The sequence below is a fragment of the Argentina silus genome, assembly GCF_951799395.1.
Source record: "Argentina silus genome assembly, chromosome: 19".
Lineage (NCBI taxonomy): Eukaryota > Metazoa > Chordata > Actinopteri > Argentiniformes > Argentinidae > Argentina > Argentina silus.
The window spans coordinates 4,504,461-4,530,353 of NC_139673.1; the positions used below are offsets into that span (position 1 = coordinate 4,504,461).

General features: G+C 47.9%; 1 protein-coding gene across 6 annotated transcripts in view; it reads right to left on the bottom strand.

Moving 5' to 3' along the window:
- arnt2 (aryl-hydrocarbon receptor nuclear translocator 2) overlaps positions 1 to 25,648 on the bottom strand; it is a 43,132-nt gene extending 17,484 nt beyond the window's left edge. Inside the window, exons 1-10 of one of the 6 annotated variants that reach the window (XM_083691085.1) lie at positions 25,413 to 25,648; positions 18,477 to 18,591; positions 15,957 to 16,004; positions 13,485 to 13,538; positions 12,837 to 13,038; positions 12,337 to 12,550; positions 5,358 to 5,460; positions 3,019 to 3,084; positions 2,648 to 2,733; positions 537 to 613 (exon numbers count right to left, since the gene is read on the bottom strand). In XM_083691085.1, coding sequence (XP_083547211.1) covers positions 537 to 613; positions 2,648 to 2,733; positions 3,019 to 3,084; positions 5,358 to 5,460; positions 12,337 to 12,550; positions 12,837 to 13,038; positions 13,485 to 13,538; positions 15,957 to 16,004; positions 18,477 to 18,591; positions 25,413 to 25,443 — 996 coding nt within the window. In that variant the 5' untranslated portion in view covers positions 25,444 to 25,648. The other 5 variants (XM_083691084.1, XM_083691083.1, XM_083691086.1 and 2 more) reach the window with 5 other exon arrangements.
- Between the last annotated feature and the right edge of the window lie 245 nt (positions 25,649 to 25,893).

The window sequence follows — 25,893 nt, forward strand, 5'->3', positions numbered from 1 at the left end:
AGATGACAGACTGCTGGAAATAATTCTCTCTGGCTCTCCAGGCAGAGGCGGATTAGGGACTGGGAGGGTTGGACACACGAGATAGGAGAGGTGACGTGAAATACGAAAAGGGCAAAGGGATGTGAGGGATGATTAAAGTGAGCGGAGGGGTTGAGCTGGGATGAGGGACACGGGAGGGCAGGTTAGAGATGTGTGATTTGAAGTGGTTGGGTAACAGAAGAGCTATGGGCGATGGGCGGACGGGGGCGGACGGGGGGGGGGGGGTGTAGCGCTAGGTCAGGTACGAGATGTGGTTGAGGAAAGAGTTCATCTGAGCTGTGGTGAGGGATATCTGTCTGCTCCATTACATTAATCCTACAGGACTGATCCTCCCTGCTCACACCTGCTCTGAGAACACACACACAGCTTTGGCTTGGGTACATAACCATATATAGCCATTGGAGGTGGGAGTGGGTACCTATCTGTACTCATCAGTGCAGCTCTCTCACACACACACACACACACACACACACACGCACACATACACACGATCGTACCTGCAGTCTTCCGATGGCCACCAGGCAGTATTTACTGGTCTGACCTGCCTCTGTGTCCTCTTCTGGTATCGTCATACCTGAGAGAGAGAGAGAGAGAGGGGGGGGGGTTAGGGGGGAGAGAGAGAGAGAGAGACAGAGAGAGAGTGAAGATATTGACAAGACCGAGATATCGAAGATTAGATGGAACGAGACCAGAACAAGACCTATCCAAAGCAGAGTACATGTTTATTTTCACATTTGGTATTTGAACTTGCGGTGTTGAGAGGTAATCTCCCGCCTGACACTGCAGCCCGTGTCACGCTGTGATTAATGACCAATCTTTTCTTCTCTCCATAAGGCCGAAACGCAGCAAGATAAATCACAAGCACGCTGCCAGTCTCCAACAAACCATCCAGAACAAATACGAAAATGGCTCTCCTTTCTTCTGCTCTCACCATATCAGTGACCATGTATTTCACGGAGAGGGAGGAGAGAGAAAGAACGAAAGAAAGAAAGAAAGAAAGAGGGAGAGGGCAATTGTTCCGTTCATTTTGAGATCAGTCTTTCCCGTAACAATTCCTTCTGTGTTTTTTCTCCCTGACAGCGTGCAAACACATTACATAATCATACAGGAGAAGGGAAGAACGTCAGCGGTTTTAATGTCCCAGTCTGAGAAGCAGGGCTGGAGAAACATGTCTCTTTAATGATGCTGAGGGTGTGGTGGGTGAGTGAGTCCTGATCTCAGCCCTGGCTTTGCCTGAGGCAGAGAGGGAGAGGTGTAGCCTACACGAGAAGCCATTGTCCCTGTCCCCCCCCCAACCCCGCCCCCCTCCTGCCGTCCCTGCGCTGGGCAGCCTCAGATTAGATCATTACACCTGTCACAGCGTCACACAGACAAGACTCCTGACAGCTCCTTAATTGCGTCAGACGAATCGAGGTTTGTTTCAGGCTCGGTTTGGTAGGTGGTATTCAGGAGGGGGGTATTCATCACCAACAGACACAGACAGGCGTGGAGAGGACACAAGGTGCCGAGTCACGTTTGGACTGGATTTACGAGACTGGATTTAATCATCTACCCCCATTATCAGGAGAGAGATTTATCAGTGGTTGCATATCAGCCAATTCCCTGGTGGGACGAGACATCTTCTGTTACATTCTGAAGAATTAGCGCGTGTTGTTGTCCCCTAACCTTCATTCAACGTCTGTGCAACAACGTCTGAGCAACAACGTCTGTGCAACAACGTCTAGCCCAAACTGGAGAGCTGTTGGCCAGATGAGCGGTGGATAGACAGACAGGGACACAGAATAATGAAACCCAATACTATAGTCATTAAAACTAACATTCCACAGATCTCTCTCCTGTGCTGATTTCATTATCCATATCCAGATGGACTGACTGCCTGCATGTGCGTGTGTGTGTGTGTGTGTGTGTGTGAGAGAGAGTGTCATCTCATGACTGACAGCCCGCACCACAGACGGTCCGGAACATTCCAATGGTCTATTTTTAGTCCCGGGGAAGTGGAACATGTGTCAACAATTTCGACACACATGTGCTGTGTGTTTGTGTCAGTGGGATACCTGCCATAAAAGCACTGGACTTGAACTTTATGCCGTGATGCTTTATGTTGCTCAATTCAGCCCTCCTCACCCCCCCCCCCCCCCCTCCCCCCGCTCCAGGACACCTGGTTCGAAATAAGAGCGCTAATGGGAATTCCAGACCAGGGGGTGTGCATTCCGATCTCTCACTCCGTAAACACTGGGGAAGAGTGAGCGCGTGCCTGGGTGTGTGTGTCAGGGGGTGCATCTGAGGTCTTGTGTGCTCCATGACCCCGCCGTCGCAGAGCAGGTTCAGCAGGCAGATCCCTGCGTGCCTCTGGGCCCTGGCTGAAGTACGGCCTGATAACGTTATCTGTCCTCCTCGACGTGTTTTATTGACCTGTTCAGAGAAATCTATACAAACACGCAACCATGTCTGTCTGCCTGCCTACCTGTGATCAAACACAGGCCCCGGGAGGGGGGAGGGGGGGGGAGACAGAAAACAGGGCTAAAGACAAGAGATGGTCTATAGGAGGGGGATCAAGATTAATGAATGTGTGTGTGTGTGTGTGTGTGTGTGTGTGTGTTAGTAGTACCTGCTGGGGGCCAGGCTTTGATGTAACCGGTACAGTGCACCACCGAGTACTGAGCCTCTCCCTCCTTAGACGGTCCCAGCCCGTTCCTGAGAGAAAGAAGCAGAAAGGATTACACACACACACACACACACACACACACACACACACACACACACACCTGCATTCCCCAGCGATGTCGGCGGTTATCAGCCCCAACCAAAAGCACATAACATCCATATTTCACCTGGACTGTTTTCTTTAAAAACACACATTGGACAGAACAAGAGCAGGTGGGGGGAGAGAGGGGGGGCACCAGAGAGGAAGAGGGTTTCAGAGAACATACTGTACTGAGAGAGAGTGGGGGACGGACAGACAGACAGAGGTAGTCTTACCTGTATCTCTTCCTCATGTTGGACAGGCGGTTTAGAGAGATGTGGTCCAGAGGAGCGCTGCCACACCTGGACAAACACACACATAGGATACCAATTACACACACACACACACACACACACACACACACACACAGGATACCAATTGCACACAATTACTACAATTGTCCCCCATTTACAACAGACCGGCTGAGGACACACGCAGGCGCACACACACACACACACACACACACACACACACACACACACACACACACACCAGAGTGGAGGCTAACTAACATGAAGAACAGAAGAGAGTCACACACTCTATAATAACACTAAACCAATGACTGGTGTGTGTGTGTGTGTGGTGTCTGATATGAGGTTATCTTATCTGTTCTGTTAGCTGTATTACGTTTCTCTCTGCCAACAATTACTGTTTCTTGTTTACCTTGGTTGCCATGACCGCGGGACATGGGTTTCCTCAAGGAGGGCAATAAATCTGACATGTGAATCTGATTGTCAAGTCTCTCTTACACTGTCTGGGTAAACGGCTGGGCAGTAACGCCGGTATGAGACAAGTCACAGATCTGTGTCAGTAATTCAAGGCAGGCTCCGGGTAGAGCTTTGGGTCGGCACTGACTGGAACATCATTCATGGATAAGTAGTTTTTGGTCGTCTGAGGCTGCTGTTGTTGTTGTTGTTGTTGTTGAGCTCTCTAGCTGAGAAAGGGCATGTTTTGGAGAGAAGGCCGGAGATGGAAGGATGACAACCAGTGTTTTTCCTCAAGGCCGGCGGTCGGACAGACAGAAGGTGAAAGTTGCGCAATAAAGGTCTGGAGCTAATATCAGCTTCCCTGAAACGATGCTGTTTGGAATTCCTTTTTCAGATGGGTTGCATGCAGTGCTCCTCTGAAATCGCTGTGTGTGTGTGTGTGTGTGTGTGTGTGTGTGTGTGTGTGTCTGTGCACGTTTGTTTTTCGTGGGTACGCATTAGGATGGATGCTTGTTCATTTGTTGCTGCTAGCGGTCTCTTTCGGACAGTCATCCTTTCCATCCTCTCCACACACACACGGTTTCAATTTAAAAAGTGCCTCAAATAGAAACCAAACAAAAAGAACACACACATTCCTGTTCCCCAGCTCACCGCGACGGCAGCACACACACAACAGGCACAGAGGCCCCGTCCGGCTGCTAACACAGCATTACGTACGTGGACACGCATCGGGAACGTCTGGAAACGCGTGTGGTTTCTGTCGGTTAGAAATAAACCGCCACAGCTCCTCAAAGGGACGTGGCGTTCTGAAACACGGCAACATAGCTGCGGGTTTGGAACAAACAAAGCTGAAGTCTAGTTTCTTGACGGGAGAAGAGGTTGGTGTCTGTGAGTGTGTGTGTGTGTGTGCGAGTGTGTGTGTGTGTGCGAGTATGTGTGTGTGTATGTAAGTGTGTGTGTGTGTGTGTGAGTGTGTGTATGTAAGTGTGTGAGTGTGTGTATGTGAGTGTGTGAGTGTGTGTATGTGAGTGTGTGTATGTGAGTGTGTGAGTGTGTGTGTGTATGTAAGTGTGTGAGTGTGTGTATGTGAGTGTGTGTATGTGAGTGTGTGTATGTGAGTGTGTGAGTGTGTGAGTGTGTGAGTGTGTGTATGTGAGTGTATGTGAGTGTGTGAGTGTGTGTGTGTGACACCATAAAGGATAAACATGAGGGCTGATGCAAGGGGTTGTGAGACGGCCTCAATTCCAACAGACTGCAGTGATTATTGGACGATGGGCAGCGTGTGTGTCATACATAATCATCTCTGAGGTATGCAAGCATCAATCATTTAACCAATAAGTCCAGGGAATAGAAGCAGGCATGTCTTCACTCTGGGATGAGAAGCATATGGCTACATGCTTGTGGGGTGTGAAATAGGTTCGGGCTGCACGCACATCCCAATGCACACCCAGGTGGGAATCATACACTGGATGGCTGCATCGCAATCTGGGGGAAAAGGTGCTGCATGGCGTCATAGCCGAGCGGTGATGGAACCTGACAACGTTTCAGAGGACATCAGGAGTCCTGATCTTGGGAATGTTGTGTATTGTAATACGAGTGGGACTCATTTGATTATTTCAATGTACACTGTTCATATCCCCTAACCCACCCCCCCATGGAACCCACCCCCCCATGGAGTATGAGGTACATAAACCTAGGTGAGCACAAATACGCACGGCACACACACACACGCACACGCGCGCACACACACACACACACACACGCATAAACACACACACACACGCACACACACACACCACACACACACATTAACACACAAACACACACACATAACCACACAAGCGCATAAACACACACACACCACCCACCTCATCCTGCAGATGAAGGAGCGTCGTGAGCCCATGCACATTCTCATAGAGGACTGCTGCCCCTCCTTCTTCACCGTGCCCGTCTTCAGGTCCAGAATACGGCCTGCAGGAGGGACGAGGAACAACGTCAGAACACACAGAGACTTTCTACAGCACAACAACACTCTCAAAAACATACATCCTAGCATACACACACACACATATATACATACTGGATCACATACTGGATCACAGGGGTTGTGTGTGTGTGTGTGTGTGTGTGTGTGTGTCTATATATATATATATATATGTATGACACACACACACACACACACACACACACACAACCCCTGTGATCCCCCAGTAACCACCAGAACACTCAACCTCTGCTTAAATGGTCTGGCATTAACTTCAGACATGTCTTCATCCAGACAAATGATGGGACAGCTAATGACCCTAAATGAGTTAAATGGGGTGAGGAGGAAGAGCAAGGCAGGCAGACATTCTCCACTAATCTAATCAAGTCTCGCCAATTAGATGTTGTTTTTCCTCCACTCTAAACACTTAATAAGCAACGGGGGGAATGAAACCAAGAATAAGGATTCCATCCCAGCCGTGGACACGAAAAACACTGGCATGATTCAGCTTGAATTTTTTCGCATTACTTTTGCGGCTGTGTGTGTGTTGATGCGCCTGTGTTTGTGTGTGTTTGTGTGCTTGTGTGCGTTTATGTGCATGTGTGTGCATGTGTGTGTTTATGCCCTTGTGTTTGTGTGTGTGTGTGTGTGTTTATGCGCTTGTGTTTGTGTGTGTGTGTGTGTGTGTTTATGCGTGTGTGTGTGTGTGTGTGTGTGTGTGTGTGTGTGTTTATGCGTGTGTGTGTGTGTGTTTATGCGCGCGCGTGCGTGTGTGTGTGCAGCGGAATTCTGTTCCTTGTTCCTACTTGCACATGTTAATGTCTCCGCTGAGTGAGCTTAGCGACGGCTACTAGCATGATCTAAGCTCTCAGCCATTTCCACAAACAAATTATCCTCCTCGCCGTTCAGACTGTGAGGACACATTCCTGTGGAACCACACTGGGGACCGCCGCTCAACTCCCCTGGAGCCAGATCACTGTGGCGCTGTGTTGCCAGAGTTCGCTGACTGGACCGACACACAACACACACACACACACACACACGACGAGGGGGTCTGAAACTCAATGCAAGGGTCAACTGGCCAACCTGTCAAAAACATTAGCTTAGCAGAGTCGGACAGTCTGAACTACGGAGACTCCCAGTGTGACATTAGTAGTAGAAGAGCATCTGTCCCTGGGAGACGGCTGAGCCGCTCTGGCCCTCTGCTTAGCTGTCAGTGTGCAAAGAAGTTCAAATACAGTTCAAGTTCACACGGAGCAGCGGTGGTATCATCAAACAGCACTAGTAGTTCATTTACCCTGGTCCTGGAGAGCCACAGTCTGGGACCCAGAGGAGGCTGGCGGGGGTAGAAATCAGAGGACGGGCTCATTGTAATGCATGGAGCAGCAGTGACGTTTGACACCGTTCCTCATTCCGTTCCGTGCGTTAAAACGAGCCTGTGGTCCCATTTCTGCCTCCGCCAGCCTCCCCTGGCTGTGCACCCTGGGCTGGTTGATAAGGACAAGTGACGCACCACTACTTGACTAGCTGGATCAGGTGTGTTATGAAACTAGGCTGGAGTTAAATCCTACACACTCTATAGTGTTTAGGCTGCCTCCCCCAGCCTCCACCAGCCTCCCCCAGCCTCCCCCAGCCTCCCCCTGCTTTACCTCATCAACACCATATCTGAATGTTCTCCATTAACACATTAAACTCGGTGCCGGCCAAATAGGGGAGGAATGTACTGACATCAAGGTGACAGCATGGTACCATCACACCCACTACCCTGCTTATTTACCCTGGTCCAGATGGGGAGAAGAAGAGCATCATGACTCTGGACTCGAGGTATGCATCGTAAACACAAAACAGATCTGGGACACTTGGCTTACTACTCTCACAGTACATTTCCCCTATGAGCGCACACACACACACACACACACACACACACCCACCACCCCCGTGAAACACAAGCAAACTTGGTTGTTTGTGTGAGTGGGAAAGCTGTGTTTGTGTGAGCTCATGTTGGAGCTGACGAGGGGGTCAGGCTTGGCTTCCAGGATGTCCGATGAGAGGACATACGTCATGTGTCACACACACACACACACACACACACACACGGTTCAGGTTGTGGGAAATCATTAATCATTTGTTCATTTTGTGATGAGTAAGATGTTCTCTTGTCCTGGCAGGATGGCATGATGGCGCAGTGTTGTAATATCCACTGAGGATTGAGTCTGTACACGCGCGCGCGCATGTATGTGTGTGTGTGTGTGTGTGTGTGTGTGTGTGTGTGTGTTAAGAGAGAAAGTGAGAGTTCTGTAGAACACCACAGGTAGTGTTTAATCTGGAACCAGTTCCTTGGGAACCACCACAGGACAGAGGGAGGAAGACAAACACTGGTGCACACTGCTGCTACCACTGCCAACACTTCCTGTCTCAGCCCAAGGCCCAGTGGTTGTGAATGTGCATCTGCGCATCTGTGTGTATGTGTGTGAGAGTGAGAGTGAAAGTGAGAGTGAGTGAGTGTGTGTGAGAGAGAGAGAGAGAGAGGTTTCTGTGAGTGTGTGTCCTCGGCCCCGAGCCCTTGTCAATAAGTTCTGGTCAGTCTCTGGCCCCCTTGGTCAGGGATCTGAATCATTCACTGATGATTTCATGGAAAATGCCAGGAAATTAGGAGAGCTAACCACAAACACACACACGCACACACAGGGACCGGGGGGGATCAGCTGGAATCCCAGGGAAATCATGAGCAGCCGGAGGAGAGGAGAAGAGGATAGGATAGGATAGGGAGGAGAAGAGGATAGGGAGGAGAAGAGAGGAGAAGAGGATAGGGAGGAGAAGAGAAGAGAGGAGAAGAGGATAGGGAGGAGAAGAGAGGAGAAGAGAAAAGCACGGAGAAGAGAGGAGAAGAGGATAGGGAGGAGAAGAGAAAAGCAAGGAGAAGAGAGGAGAAGACAGCACTAGGGCCCAGTCTAAGATCATGTGTGTCTAGGGTTAGGATGTAGAGGTTTATTATATCACCCCCCCCCACAAACACACACACACACACACACACACACCACACACACAGAGAGGGAGGGAGGGAGGGAGAGGATGCCAGTACTGGAGTTGTGCCACGCTGGCATGAGTAGATGGATACCCGCGGGCCGCTGCTGTCCTGGGTTGTGAGGTTCGTGTGTGTTGTGCTGCTGTCTGGGTTGGCACACAAGCCTCTTCTCTCCCACCTCGGTGTGCCAACAAACATACCAACTCGACAGTGACCAAAACACAACAACAGCGAGACCCAACTACCAGGGATTAACCCGTTCCTCCCAGGGATTAACCCGTTCCTAGGCGCACCAACAACCAAACCCTTTAGCTGGCTGTCATCTGCCATACAGTGTGTTTGCACGCAGAGGTTTTACAAGTAATCGTTGACAGAGAGAGCGAGGGGAAGGTTGAGGTCTTCATAAACACAATGTTTAGTCATGGCTGAGCTGAGTATATTGCTGGCTGTGCAGGTTGTTTTCTTCTATTCAGAGTCTCAGAGCGAGGCTTGAATAAATACCTCTGTTGTTTCACATTACCCAGACACAAGCCTGGGCCTGGGGCTACAGAGCCCAACTATTCCTCTTTTTCTCTCTCTCCATCCATCCCTCCCTCCCTCCCTCCCTCCCTCCCTCTCTCCATCCTACCATCCATCTGTTCATCCTCTCTTCCATGTCTGATGGAAGAGAGAAGTGAGCTCCCTCCATCCATGTCTCTATCTCTCTTTCTCTCTCTCTCTCTCTCTCGCTCGCTTTCTGATGGAGGGAAATCATCAGAGGGGAGAAACGGCAACGCTAAGGCAAGACTAATACCTCACTCTCCATCCATCCATCCATCCCTCCCTCCTTCCCTCCCCCTCTCCCTCCCTTCTCCCACAGAGAAGAGACACGGGAGGAGGAGGAGGAGGAGGAGGAGGAGGAGGCCGCATCTCTGACGCACGGAGAAGTCTTCCTCCTTTGCTTTTGAGCCCTGGCCCAATCACTCTTCATCTATTATGTATGCTCGACTAATCAGCATCCTCGGCTTGCCAACAGCTCATTAGCCATTCACGGCGTGGGCGGAGCAACCAGCCAGAATGGCACGTTCACTCCATCAGCGAGAAACACGGTCTCGCCAAACGCTCTTCACGAACACGCTCAATATTTTATCTAGACCTTTTTTTTTTTTTTTTTAAGGGAAGGGCACGTCATCACTGAAGGGGAAAGAGGTACAGCGTGAAGTTTTGAAGCATTTTTCCCTTTCCGTGATTTCCGTGAGGAGGGAAAGAGATTCCCGCCCCGTCCGTTCCAGCACTGGCTGGTAATCTGAGCCGTTTCGTTTTGGGATGTGTTGGGAACATCGGTCAGAGCGGAGAAATGTCGAGACGTTTTCATGGCTGAGGACGGGCGAACCATCACAGGGAGGGGAGGGAAAATGGGAGAGGGGAGAGGAGAGAGGAGAGAGGAAGAGAGGAGGAGAGGAGGAGAGGAGGAGAGGAGGAGAGGGGAGGGGAGGAGAGGGGAGAGGAGGGGAGGAGAGAGGGGAGAGGAGAGGAGGGGAGAGCAGGAGATGAGTTGGCTGTGGTGCTGTGTCTTCACACAGCGGTCAACGCTATGTCTGCCATACACCACATCACTGAGGTGTCCTACAACACAAGCCTTGACAGGAGGTGAGAAGCCTCCATCGACAAGCCAAGCTTTCATGTTATATGAACGTTGAGTATGTTCACAACAAAACCAACGTGTGTCTGTCTTCAAACGTCAAAAGCCATTAGACTGAGATTCATGCCTGAACGCCAAATGAATGTGAAAAATTGGAACCATCTAATTCCATCAGGTATGAATGAAACTGAACTCATGTTCTTCATGCCGTGGCACGCGCCGACACACACACACACACACACACACACACACACACACACACACACACACACACACACACACACACACACACACACACACACACCTGGCAATAACAACCTCAACTCTGCTGAACTACATCCTGTCTGTTCTTATTTCTCTGTCAGCTCTCTGGCAAACACACAGGAATGATTCTACTACACGCAACTCAGCTCCTCCACAGAGCAGGAGCAACTCAGCTCCTCCACAGAGCAGGAGCAACTCAGCTCCTCCACAGAGCAGGAGCAACTCAGCTCCTCCACAGAGCAGGAGCAACAAAGAGAGAGACCATCCAAAACACACTGCTTTAGTTCCACTGAATTCCCCCTGAATTACATTTCACACTGGGTGAGCGATTTAGAGCTGCAACTTCAAAGGGCACGGGAGCTGGTGTGTGTGTGTGTGTGTGCGCGCGCACATACAGTGCCTTCAGACCCCTTCACTTTTTCTGCATTTTGTTGTGTTATAGACTCAATTTAAAATTAAAATAATTTGCCATCAATCCACACACAATACCACAGAATGGCAAAGCGGAAACAGGTTTTTAGAAATTTCAGTAAATGTATTCAAATGGAAATACAGAAATACCTCTTGTACATAAGAATTCAGACCCTTTGCTATGACACAAATGTCATCAACAAATCACTCAATAAGTTGAATTGAGTCCATCTTAATGCAAGGATAATATTTCATGTAATATCTTTGTTTTTATAGGGTCTCTGATTTGCATAGGAATCAATTACACACTGTGTAGATTAGGATGTCACTACCAACTCAGCAAATTTCCTAATTTTCTCTTGATCCTGAAAAACTCCCCAGTCCCTGCCAGTGACAAAAATACCCATAACTTGATGCAGCACCAATATTCTTCACAGGAGAGATGGTGTGGAAACTGCATTGCATGTGCTGGATTTGCACCAAATGTAATGCTTTGTAGTAAAAACAAATAAACACATTTCATTGCTTTATCACTTGAATTCATTATCGCAAACACAATTATGGATATGAGATAGATTATTTTCCACTAAGGGATTCTTTTTGGTCACTTGGTTACAGACCAATTTTGTAGAGTGACTGAGATGATGTTGTCCCATTGACTGTGCTTTTTCCTCTCCACCATTCAACTTTGTGGATTTTTGTAAGTCTTCTCAGACCTCAGGATCGCATTCCTGAGCAGTTTTGTTCCTCTCCATTTGCTCAGTTTGTAATGACAACCTGATCCACACAGTGTGAAATTGATTCCTATGCAAATCAGAGACCCTATAAAAACAAATAAATATGAATGGAAATATTAATTCCAAAATTACATGAACTATTATCCTTGCATTAAGATGGACTCAATTCAACTTATTGAGTGATTTGTTGATGACATTTGTGTCATAGCAAAGGGTCTGAATACTTGTACATGAGTTATTTCTGTATTTTGATTTTAATACATTTACTGAAATTTCTAAAAATGTGTTTTCGCTTTGTTATTCTGGGGTATGGTGTGTGGATTGATGGCAAATTCTTTTAATTTAATCCATTTTAAATTGAGTCTATAACACAACAAAATGTGGAAAAAGTGAAGGGGTCTGAATACTTTCCGAAGGCACTGTAGGGGTGTGTGTGTGTGTGTGTGTACCCACACTGCTCTTCAGAGAGACTGCTCTGCTTCTGTGGATTACACCCTCTTGAAGTGTTATCTGTGGGATATAGAGGGCTAGTACTTGTCCACGCAGACATCTCTATGAGGAGGAGGCTCCACAGGGCTAGAGCGCCCTCTAGTGTCGACCAGTAAGAATGACATCATCTCACTTAGACCACAGCCATCGACATAGGGCCCACTGTACAAACCTAGACATCTACACTACGGTGTAACTACCTCAGAGAGACTTGGCCTGGTTGCATGAAGGATCAGTCTGATGAAACAGAGTGGAATTAAGAGTGGAACGCGGAGAGAGAACTCCCTCACGGTGGCGATATTGGCAGCGTTCCCACCTGTCATGGAGTTCTCCGAGGTGCTGAGCTGCTCCCGGAGCTTGTCGACGTCGTCGGGGTGGACCTGCTCGTACAGCGTGCTCCCGAACCATTCCGCCTGCGGGTGGTTGAGCACCGGCGTCACCGAGTCCGACACGTAGATCACGCGGCCCGTCTCCGCGGCGACCACGAACAGGAAGCCGTCAGCGGCCTCCAGAATCAGGTGCTTCAGCTCCTGGTACGGGAAAGAGACACATGCACACACACACACACACAATTAGTAAGCAATATAACCCAGCTATTGTAAAAAATGGTTAGAGCATCACCATTGCTTTCACCCACAGCATCAACTCAGTGCTGCTGAGCCCTTTCTATCAATACAGCATGTCTGTACTGCGGGGTCAGTGACTGTGGGAGGACATGGAGTCTAGCCTGTCCCATGGAGTCTAGCCTGTCCCATGGAGTCTAGCCTGTCCCATGGAGTCTAGCCTGTCCCATGCTGCCTTGCTCCTGGCCCGTACCTGCTCGGTGAGGAAGGAGGGCTTGTAGGCCCCGTCAGTGGAGGTGTTCCCCGTCCCTCTCATTGACTTCATGTGGGACACCGCCATGCGCAGGATGGTCAGTTTGTCGGGCTTGCGGGCCAGGGCGCTGCAGGTAGGAACCATGTCTGACAGCTCTGTGATGTACTGGGTCATCTTATTACGGCGACGCCGCTCTATCTCACTGTGGTTCTCTCTGGAACAGAGAGGAGGAGTTAGACACCGAGGACGGGCCCCTGGCAGCCCCTACCTGTCTGCAGCCTCGGGTAGTCACTACCTGGCCATACTGGAGAGCACCCTGATGAAGCCTTTCAGGCCAGAATAGGTTGTTTTATTTTATTTTTTTAAAATCATGTGTAAAATCATTTTCCATTTTGTCACCAAGCCCAACCCTGACTAATATATATATATATATATATATATTATATATCCTACCCCCTCAAACTAACCAACATGGAGAACAGATACTCGGTCATCAGCTATGGCACTAATGCCATTTCTCTTCTTTCAAGCATGGCCGTCGAGTGCCTACCCTGGCATGTACCAGTGTTTCCCCTACCACTGCACTAGTAGGGCGAGCATGCCCGCCTCTCTCTGTTAGCACCCCTTTTAGAATATAAGTTGGCTTACAATTGGAACTTTTGTTGTTTGGGATCCAGGGTGTTGTTTTTGCTGGCTTGGTGCCTAAGTAAACAAAAAAAAAAAAAATCTAGGGGAAAAACTGATACACTGACAACTTGAGTTGGGTGTCAAGCACCCAAGTTATAGCTGGATAGAACACACACTTTTACTGTAGTTTTACTGGTACTGATCTTATTGCGACCCGTTTGTTGACTTTGCTGACAGAGTAAAGATCGGTAATTCTAGACAAGCCTCAGGAGTGTTAGTAAGTTAGGAGAAGATAGTCATTCTGTTGCTGGGTCATTCTGGGTTTGAATTTTCCTCTGAGGATATAAAGAACATACATTTATTACACGTCAACAACAGCAGACCAGTCAACAATCTCTCTCTCTCTCTCTCTAGGCATGGATGGGTGGGTGCTCTTACACGTCACGTCTGTCTATATGGACATGAATGATGCATCATCTCAAGTTATTTCTATTGATTTATTATGTGAGGTTTCCATTTAAGTCTGTTCTGGGTTTGTTTCACAACTGTTTCTTGTTATATTTTGGGCAAATCAAACTAAACCAAATCAAACTTTGCAAGTATTGGCTCGAGCGGTTCTCATCACCGAATGAGCCTAGAAACCAAATGTGGGGTAGATTTTATCTGGCGGTAATTCAATTCCCTTCGTACCAGATGAAGAATAGTCCACCAAAAGAGGAGGAGTGCCCATGTGAGAACAATGCTTCAAAGAAACAGCCATTTGTAATAATGCAGTCATTTCTTCCACTCCGCAGCTCAGCTGGGAGGATTTAAAAAGGTCTAAAAGCACCGCTTTGAAGTTTAACTTCAGGGTTCCTTTATTAGCAATAACCACGGAGCTCCGCATTCTACGGCCTACTGGTGCTTTGATTGGTGCATTCCGGTGGCTGTGTAATACCAAAGTACGAAGCCACAAACCAGAGCTCAAGTTTTTTTACGCCACGTTTACTCTAGATGTACTCCACGTGGACTCGTACAGATGGACTCGACTGTTGTCATCAGTCTGGGACAATAAATGTCCTCTAGGAAACCATGAAACCTGTCTTCATTCACACGACAGCACGCCTGAGGTGTATTAAGGCCTTATTATTCTCTCCATTTTGCATTCTTTAATTCCCCCTTTTTGTTTTTGTCTTTCGAACGGAACAAGCAGGTTTAAACGCTGCATGGGTGTGTGTGATTAGCATACAGGTGTGTGTGTGTGTGTGTGTGTGTGTGGGGGTGTGTGCATGTGTGTGTGTGTGTGTGTGTGTTTGTGACAGTCTGTGACATCCTCTATGACCCTTGCAGGCTAAGCCTACCTGGCATATCTTTCCTTATCACCATCACCACCACCACCAGGAAACTGATCATCATCATACCTGCAAAGCAGAGAAGAGGAGAGACCATGTGACACCAACGGACCCACCGGCGGACAGACAAACACACAGCAGGCCAGTCAACCCAGTACCTCCATCCACAGGCCTACTAGCACACGTGACGGTGTGATGGACTCAGGAGTAGGTGATTAGTCTGGTAATAACAACATGGGGGGGAAACTCAAAGCATGACTACCAGTCTACATGAGTTGGTAATGGGTGTTATGACAAGAAAGGGCATGCATTGTTTTCAGCGGCTGTTTCCCCTCTCCTCCTCTGGACAGAGAGGGCGGAGGGAGGCTGTACGCGTGAGGAAGACCCTCGTCACGTTCAAACAGGAGTTACGAGCCCCTAACGCCCTGAGCCTTCTGTGTTTGCATATTAGATATGTACAAAAGCTACTGTGAATGCGTATGATAAATGTATTATTAATATGAATAATACACTTTTCCCTGGTGGACGCACAGTAGGCAGAAGGCACTATTTACAAATGTTAAAACTGTTGTAAAATATACGGCTCTGGATGTGTATGATGCACTCTTTTCAGTTACACAAAGACAGAGAGAGAGTTTGAGGTAGCGGTGTGTTAATCCTATGAGAACATGCAGATGTAGTTCCTCCTCTCCCCAGCAGAGGGCAATGTCTCCACTCCATTGCTCAAGTAAAGAGAAAAAGGCCAGTGTTGCTCTGGGCCATAATGGACACACACCCTCCTCTAAAAGAGAACATGAGCAGAAAGAAAAAACACATGTTGAGGAAAACCAAACGGGAGACAAGGCCTGCGATGGAGCGAGAGTCAAGCTGAAGCTGTTTTGAGGGGAAAAAAACAATGGTCATACAGCCAAAAATGATCCAAAAATAAAATTATTCAACAATGGGCTCAGGAAAAAAATACATGAAATAATGTCCACAAGTACTGAGGTTGATATGAAACAAATAGTGATATAACAATGTATTGAATGGTGTATGCAACTTATGAACAGTCTCCACAATACAACCAGAAATACTCAACTGCTTGTCAAAGCAAGAGTGCTTTATGAACGTCGTAAAAGGAACAGATAAACTGTTAAAATCGGCCGTCTCTGATTGGTCTCACCTTGAAAATTTGCTTGGTCCCTCGCCATCCTCGTCATCGAAGTCCATCCTGCGAACCAATCAGAGGCCAATTACTGACAGTCAGACATGGGTGACACATTGCTGTGAAGAGTGCCTTCTACCCTACGTTTCTGACCGTGTGGTGTTCCTGTCGTGCAACCGTCTAACGGCTGAGAAGGCTTGTTCTCTGTTTCAGACCTGTTCTCCGCCGTCTCCTCCTCCTGGTGTCAGAGTGAGGCGGTGAGCGGGCCCCTGACAGAGGAAGGGGGTAAACACATCTATTTCCTGAGCGCTCCCTGACAGGAGCCTCTCGTCAACTCTAATGGTTTCATGTGAACGTGTCACACAGGCAGGCGGGAAAGTGATGGAACGTTCGGGCCGGCTTCCAGACGCGTCGGGATAGGAATCAGCGTGTCACAACCGCTGTTGCCGAGGGAGAATCAACATTCTGTGAGGCAACGCTCAGTTATCCTGTCAGACTGACGGGTGAATTGGCCAACTGCAAAGTGACGCATTCAAATATCCCAGAAAGAGGAAGGGAGAGAGGGAGTCTTCAGAACCTGATATGGCAACAAATTCTATATTTTCCTGTATTTTGTAACATTTCAGCTTAAATTCAAGGTTGATTTCAACACGTTATGAGCAAATGTGTCAAGACATTAGGATGACTAAACCGTACTGTAAAAGAGGCGCAGCGTGGGAAGCAAGGCCGCATCTGCTGGTGACTGGTTACCATGACAATGGTAATAATAACCTAATGTTATCGCATGAACTCTCTCTCTTTGCTCTCCTCAGTGGAAGGTGTGTGCGTGTGCGTGTGTGTGTGTGTGTGTGACCCTAACATTGGGAGTTTATCCTTGTGTCAGATGAGAGGGTTGAAAATGAAGGAGCTGAGGAGTGTGTGTGTGTGTGTGTGTGTGTGTGTGTGTGTGTGTGTGTGTGTGTGTGACCCTAACATTGGGAGTTTATCCTTGTGTCAGATGAGAGGGTTGAAAATGAAGGAGCTGAGGAGTGTGTGTGTGTGTGTATGTGTGTGTGCGTGCATGCGTGCGTGCGCGCGCATGTATGTGTGTGCCTAACATTGGGAGTTTATCCTTGTATCAGATGAAAGGGTTGAAAATGAAGGAACTGAGGAGTGTGTGTGCGTGTGTGTGTCAAAGGAATGCACGTCAGCACTTCACACTTCTGTCACTGGGAAAAAACCCACAGCCACACAGATCCAAATCCAACAGTACTGACAGGATTAACAAACGCTGGCCAAATTAACAAATTACACTCCTTTTTTTGACTTGTGGCAACAATTGAGCAATCATCAAACATGTAATAAAACCCGATTCAACACCCGATTCAACAAAACACACAATCACGACTAGGTGATGTGAGCCAGCATAAATATGGTTTCCGTGTGCCTGTGTGCAGCGCTGATTACTGCGGGAGCCGTTATTGTTACGACAGAGAGATTACGCAACACACTGACTCATTAAGTGTCTTTAAGTATGGAGTGGTTGGAGAGAGATCAGAGTATCACAGTCACTAACGTAGGGGCATACTCAGCAACCAGGAACAGAAGGGAGGGGTGATTCTCTCTCTCTCTCTCTCTCTCTCTCTCTCTCTCTCTCTCTCTCTCTCTCTCTCTCTCTCTCTCTCTCTCTCTCTCTCTCTCTCTCTCTCTCTCTCTCTCTCTCTCTCTCTCTCTCTCTCTCTGTGTGTGTGTGTGTCTCTCTCTCTCCCTCTCTCTCTCTCTCTCTCTCTGTGTGTGTGTGTCTCTCTCTCTCTCCCTCTCTCTCTCTCTCTCTCTCTGTGTGTGTGTGTCTCTCTCTCTCCCTCTCTCTCTCTCCATCATCTCTTTACAGGCGGACATGTCAAAGTACATCATGCATGGTTTACCTGACAGGGGGGGTAATACACCATTAAGCCTCTGTCTGTCTCTTTGAATGAACACGACGATGCCTGCTATGTACGTGTCTGCTGTTGTCGTCTCAGGAGCCTCTTGGAAACATTCCATCCACACACATGCATAAATAAATAAACCGAGAAATGATGCACACGTCCCCGGTGTCTTTCTGTGTCATGTTGGGTTGTCACATTGCCTGGATGGCTCTGGGGTTAATTTATTCATGTTTGTATAGGCAGAACGCCAGTGTGTGGAGTAAGCGGCCTGGTTTATCCCGGAAAAAAGGAAAGTGAACCACGGAATACTGGGTCAGAGCGTTTCACCTTCTCATAATAGACTTGTACGCTGGCCACAGCACAGACTCCTGTTGTATGAAATGAAAATAGTGTTGTTTTTGTCAGCGTGTTTTGTTCCCTGTGAAATGACTGCAAAGTTAATGTCAGTTGGGCAGCATTGGGATGCTGAATTCCGATGTTGAATTTCAACACTGGTGGGCATTTGTGTATTCAGCACATCACCTCGACCTGTCCCCTTGGGAGAAATAAAGTTATCTATTTCAATTATATTTAATTGGAATTTCCTACTGGAAAATTCACGGAGGAATATGACTGAAGTACGGATACTCACCCTCCCGACCTCCTCTTTCCCCCTCGCCCTGGCATGGCTCCTCCCATCCTCACCTGCCCCGCCCCCACCACTGCCCCGGGCATAGCAACCGGCCCTGGCAACTCAGAGCCCATCTCTGTGGGAGACAACAACAACAACAACAATAATACGTTATTACAGTGTTACATCGGTCACAAATGTCTTTGGTCACAAAGTGCTCCTCAGAGCCAGGCCTGGTGGCAGGAGCAGAGTGAATGTTCCGCTGAATCATGTCACTTGAATCACGCTTTTCTTGCTCCCTCTTCCTCATTCTCTCTCTCTATGTGAAACAACAACAACAGAATCGGCATCAGTATCATCTCTCTCTGCTCTACTCTGCTCTGCTCTACTCTATTCTACTCTATTCTACTCTACTCACTCTACTCTACTCTACTCTACTCTATTCTACTCACCTCACTCTACTCTACTCTACTCTATTCTACTCTATTCTACTCACCTCACTCTACTCTACTCTACTCACTCACTCTACTCTACTCTATTCTACTCTCTCTACTCTACTCTACTCTCCTCTACTCTCTCTACTCTACTCTACTCTACTCTCTCTACTCTACTCTACTCTAGAGTAGAATAGAGTAGAGTAGAGTAGAGTAGAGAGTAGAGGTGAGTAGAGTAGAGTAGAGTAGAGTAGAATAGAGTACTCTACTCACCTCTACTCTCTACTCTACTCTACTCTACTCTAGAGTAGAGAGAGTAGAGAGAGTAGAGTAGAGAGTAGAGTAGAGAGTAGAGGTGAGTAGAGTACTCTATTCTACTCTACTCTACTCTACTCACCTCTACTCTCTACTCTACTCTCTTCTACTCTACTCTCTCTACTCACTCTACTCTACTCTCTACTCTACTCACTCTACTCTACTCTACTCTACTCTACTCTATTCTACTCTACTCTACTCTATTCTACTCACTCTACTCTACTCTCTCTACTCTACTCTACTCTCTACTCTACTCACTCTACTCACTCTACTCTACTCTCTACTCTACTCTACTCTATTCTATTCTACTCTACTCTACTCTATTCTACTCTACTCTATTCTACTCACTCTACTCTACTCTATTCTACTCTACTCTACTCTACTCTACTCTACTCTGCTCTGCTCTACTCACTCACTCTCTTCCGCTCCTTCCCTCAGGCCTATTCACTCAACAGCTCTCCTGTTGCCTTCAATTCCCTTTGCTTTCTCTAAAGTAGATTTTATTACGCCCGTGTAAGCGATGTGCTACCGTATTCTCTCACTTTCTGCCTCGCTCCCTCTCTCTCTCTCTCTCTCTCTCTCTCTCTCTCTCTCTCTCTCTCTCTCTCTCTCTCTCTCTCTCTCTCTCTCTCTCTCTCTCTCTCTCTCTCTCTCTCTCTCTCTCTCTCTCTCTCTCTCTCTCTCTCTCTCTCTCTCTCTCTCTCTCTCTCTCTCTCTCTCTCTCTCTCTGTGGTCTACTCACTCATTCAGGCTGATGCAATGGATAGGCTAAACAACCCCCCCCGTTAGGCCCCAGTGCGCCCAGCCAGCAGGCAGTTAATATATAGTTAGTTAATATTTGATACCGTGTGCATTTTCCCCCCTCTCTCTCCTCGCATCTGCTCCGCTCCGCTCCGACTCGGGGAAAAAACACACGGGCGCAATGCAGCGCCTGGCGAGGAAAGAGCCATCAGCTCACTCACTCATTCATGACCTGGGCGTACGTAAACACACACGTTCATCTCCTAGTCACACTGTGGGACCTGCAGCCGGACCGGCACACACGGCAAGGCCGTCGGAATGTCAAATATGCTCCTGTTATCGTCTCCTATCACTACTAGCTACGTGCCGGGGAAGGGTGTGTGTGCGTGTGTGTGCGTGTGTGTGCGTGTGCGCATGCTTGTGTGTGTGTGGATGTTAGTCAGAATGAGTTAAAGTAATGGGCGTGTGTGTGTGTGTGTGTGTGTGTGTGTGTGTGTGTGTGTGGATGTTAGTCAGGATGAGTTAAAGTAATGGGCATGTGTGTGTGTGTGTGTGTGTGTGTGCGCAAGCTTGTGTGTGTGTGTGTATCTTAGTCAGGTGGGGGCTGCTGTTTAACTCGGACCTGCCATCGGTTCTTAATTGTTAAAGTTGGTGTTCTGCGGAGGCCCGGCGCACCACCGGGGGAGGGGGAGGGAGAGGGAGAGGGAGAGGCACGGAGGAAAAACACTGGACCAGCTAATGGTTGTACGGTATTCTCTTCGCCAGCTCAATCAGAGCCACATCTTCAGTCAGTCATTAAGAAGCCCTGGGGTCAAACGCATTAATCAGACTGTGTTCTGGGACTGGGGGGGGGAGGGAGATGGGGGGGGGGGGGGGGGGTTTGGAGCGTGCTTTCTCCTTTTGAGTCACTTCTCCTCTCTCAGACAAGGTTGTTTCTCCCTCCCTCCCTCCCTCCCTCCTTCTTTCTTTCCTTCCTTCAGCCGTCTTTTCCCCAGTCGCCTCGTCACTCAAACAGCCTCAGGACGTTTACCATTCTGTAGTAGGCCCTGAAGAGAGACACGCACACACACACACACTCACACACACACTCACACACACTCACACACACTCCAGTGGAAGTGATTAACTCAAACAGATGAGGCCTTATTGACAGTCTGAGGGAGAAACAAACACCACTGAGGCCCTAACGTATTCAGATTCAAAAGACGGAATGCATGTCTCATATCAGAGAGGGCTCTGATGACAGATAATCACTGAACGTTTGGATCCTGCTGAACGACAGCTTTCAGGCCATCGCAGGACAGCTACAGATGCTAAACATGCTACATGAGTAGCCTATACAGTGTTTGCCAAACCTCACTGAACTGATGTCATATGATTGATCAATTACGGCCTTTACACACCACAGGGCCGACCCGAACCATATTGTGCTGGCTCAGATATTTTCCTTTCACATTGTCCTTTCCAGCACTGTTTCAGCAACTATGGTGGATACGTCACCAAGCCAGCCCGGTACAGCCCAGCTCGGCGCAGCTCGGTAGTGTGAATTTTAGGGTTTAGCCTGGTTATTAGGCACCAACAGAGTTACCATGGTGACTGGATAGACACAGCAATAACCATGAGGCCTATGTTCAAAAAAATCACAATACATGTGTTTCACACACAAACACATCAGCCTTTCCCACAGCGCCAGCAGCGTATCCGAGAGGAAACCGTGGTTCCTACTGTACTGCTGGTTCACTCTGGGACCGACGCCTAAATTCATTATCATGCCGCTCATGTATCTGGGAACTGCACTTAGCGAAATATGACCTGCCTTTTGTTGACACCATTATTAATGGAGTCTGAGTCACGATTCAGGTGACGAATAAGCCCTCTAATACGTTGTGGGCATTCATCTTCCTTCAGTCAATCCTCACCTGCACCCCCCTCTGGGCCCATAGTACCTACAGGACAGTACTGTACCCCTTCTAGGGTCCATAGTACCTACAGAACAGTACTGTACCCCCTCTAGGCCCATAGTACCTACAGAACAGTACTGTACCCCCTGTAGGCCCATAGTACCTACAGAACAGTACTGTACCCCCTCTAGGCCCATAGTACCTACAGAACAGTACTGTACCCCCTCTAGGCCCATAGTACCTACAGAACAGTACTGTACCCCCTCTAGGCCCATAGTACCTACAGGACAGTACTGTACCCCCTCTAGGCCCATAGTACCTACAGAACAGTACTGTACCCCCTCTAGGCCCATAGTACCTACAGGACAGTACTGTACCCCCTCTAGGCCCATAGTACCTACAGAACAGTACTGTACCCCCTGTAGGCCCATAGTACCTACAGGACAGTACTGTACCCCCTCTAGACCCATAGTACCTACAGGACAGTACTGTACCCCCTGTAGGCCCATAGTACCTACAGAACAGTACTGTACCCCCTCCAGGCCCATAGTACCTACAGGACAGTACTGTACCCCCTCTAGGCCCATAGTACCTACAGAACAGTACTGTACCCCCTCTAGGCCCATAGTACCTACAGAACAGTACTGTACCCCCTCTAGGCCCATAGTACCTACAGAACAGTACTGTACCCCCTGTAGGCCCATAGTACCAACAGGACAGTACTGTACCCCCTCTAGACCCATAGTACCTACAGGACAGTACTGTACCCCCTCTAGACCCATAGTACCTACAGGACAGTACTGTACCCCCTCTAGGCCCATAGTACCTACAGGACAGTACTGTACCCCCTCTAGGCCCATAGTACCTACAGGACAGTACTGTACCCCCTCTAGACCCATAGTACCTACAGGACAGTACTGTACCCCCTCTAGGCCCATAGTACCTACAGGACAGTACTGTACCCCCTCTAGGCCCATAGTACCTACAGGACAGTACTGTACCCCCTCTAGGCCCATAGTACCTACAGGACAGTACTGTACCCCCTCTAGACCCATAGTACCTACAGGACAGTACTGTACCCCCTCTAGGCCCATAGTACCTACAGAACAGTACTGTACCCCCTCTAGGCCCATAGTACCTACAGGACAGTACTGTACCCCCTCTAGACCCATAGTACCTACAGGACAGTACTGTACCCCCTCTAGACCCATAGTACCTACAGGACAGTACTGTACCCCCCAGGCTGTATGAAGGAGATGGACATGGCACACTGGTTTGGATGGTTCAGTTAGACGGTGCAGGATTCTGGCCACACGAAAGTGGAGCATTTGATGCCTGTATGGGCCACATAATGTCCAAGTGTGAGTGTTTGCTAAATGATTTTACAAGTCATAAACTACGTGTACAGCTAGGACAGTCAAATAAATAAACACTAGTCATCAACTACGTGTACAGCTAGGACAGTCAAATAAATAAACACTAGTCATCAACTACGTGTACAGCTAGGACAGTCAAATAAACACTAGCCATCAACTACGTGTACAGCTAGGACAGTCAAATAAATAAACACTAGCCATCAACTACGTGTACAGCTAGGACAGTCAAATAAACACTAGCCATCAACTACATGTACAGCTAGGACAGTCAAATAAATAAACACTAGCCATCAACTACATGTACAGCTAGGACAGTCAAATAAACACTAGCCATCAACTACATGTACAACATTTGTGCTACACTGATGTTTCTGTTCTGCTGTCACGCTAACCTCATTAGGTCACTGAACTCGCCATGTCATACATGCCCGAGGCCAATCGTATCTGTTCCAGCCTGGGACCATCCTCCAATGACACTGCACCTCCAGTGACACTGCACTCTCTGCAATGCTTCGGGTGCAATTGGCAAAAACGGGGCTCGGACCTAGAGTCAGTTTATCTTTGCGTGGCCATTGTGTAGGACAGGGCAAAACTGATCTCAGATCGTCACGGGCCACTTGGTTGAACAACCGCTGCAAAAGATAGGCCTGGCTATGAGCCATCAGGGTTGCCAGATAGAGAGGCTTCAGATAGACCTTCACTTTCTGATCTAAAACAATGTCAGTTTCCAGCACGCTTTTTCCAATCCATCCCAACCTGCCATTATATCATTCACTCACTCACTCAAAGAAAACAAACATGAGATTAAAACAGATCAAATAATCTGACAAATATGCTTTGTTACTGGGCAGGAACAGATTAATGCCTTTCAGTAATCCCTTGTTAAAAGGATGCTCTTGGTAAAGATCACAGAGTGTGTGTGTGTTTGGTCCTATTTGTATGGAAGATGTAAGCCTAGCTCGCAGATGGCCTGCAGATTGGTTCTCCGCTGAGGCCGAGGAAGAAAGAGAGAGATGAGTTTCTGTTTTTTGTAATAAAGTGTCCTTCGTCTGTTTTCTGCCAGTGAGAGTTCTCATCTGTTGATTGTTCATTCTGACCAACGCCTGCCTCGCCTCACCATTCTGTATGCAGCCAATGTGCTAATAACATGCCCCTTCTTTATTTATTTATTTGACTTCATTTACATTTCCAATGAGGTGACAGAGAGAGGGGGGGGGGGAGAGAGAGAATCTGACTGAAATACTTGCTGTGGATATGGAGGCATTATGTAGAATATTTCTGGACTCACTGTATTTCCAAAAAGGAGGCCTATGATTATTTTAACGGTGTACAAATGTTATTAAAAACACGTTGTGTGCATAGTACATAGTGCACGGTCAGTGTAACAAAATAGTAGCTACATTGTAACAACCGATGAGGTCCATTCGCTCCTGTCCTTGCTTGAGACAGATAGCAACCATACATTGCATAACTTCAATCAGGGAAAACGGATCTTTCTCAGTTGGCAATGGACAGAGATCAAGGTAGTAGCCTAATTGTTTTGACGGCTATGCGAAAGCTAGGCCATTCAGTAAAACCTCGAGCTCTTTACACCGAAATAGCGTTGAGTCAACTCCGGTGGAGCTAGCTTCATATTCTTCCGATCACCGAATCAACAGGCAAGAGACATTGACCTACAGATATGCCAAGTGACACCAGTAGGCCACCAATAAAACCGAAATGCCTCGACTCAAATGAGCGAGATACTATGCGCGGTGGGCTCGGATATGCAAAATAACCTTTGTATCACAGAGGGGACTGTTCAGGAAAATCAAAGCACGTACAAGCTGTGCTGCCTGCAAGGACTCCAAACGCAATCAGCATCTCATTTCGCGGCCAGACTACAAAACGAGACGTTTAAAGCATTAACATCATTATCCTAGCATTGTCGCTTTGAAAATAGTGGTTCTAAACAAACTATGACGAAGAGGAACGCGTTTATTCGTGTGCAAGAAAGCTTCAACTCGGTGGGGGAAGGGGATGCTGGAGCTCGCGCTGAGCCTGGCGTCGGTGTCTCTAAGCGCCTCGGCTTTAGTCGCCTTTCGGTAAACGTCAAAAATAACATTTGCGTTTCAACTACCCAAAACCCCGACAATAACACCCTTAAACCACATGTGTTGCCTTCCCCCCAAAAACCAAATCTTGACTTACCCGATGGATTGACCGCGGCGGGAGTTGCCATGTTGCCTCGATGGAAAAAACAAAATGCAGCGATGAAAATGACGCACAATACGGCTCGAGAGCCCCGGAGAGACAGTCCGCTCAGGGGTTTGGCACGCGAGGCTCGGGACAGCCGCCTACAGCCTCACATGCATTCGGTCGGAATAAGCCACTCAAAATCGACAATAAGGCCCTTTATTTCGAGTTCCTTTTGACCCGATGTATTTCATAAATGCATTCTCTCACACTAAAAAAAAATGCAAGATGTCTGAAAGGTACCGCGAGATTTCACTTGAATTAATTAATGATGCTTTGAATCAGATAAGGCTTTTGAAAATCAAAAGGTGTAAAAAGGTCTATTAACATTGCATGGTATAGTTGCATTAACCCTTTGGAAGTGTTTTTTTTCTTTTTTTTTACTTTTTTGAGCAGCATTCAATTCCAGCTATGTTTGATTTTTCATGTTTGTCAA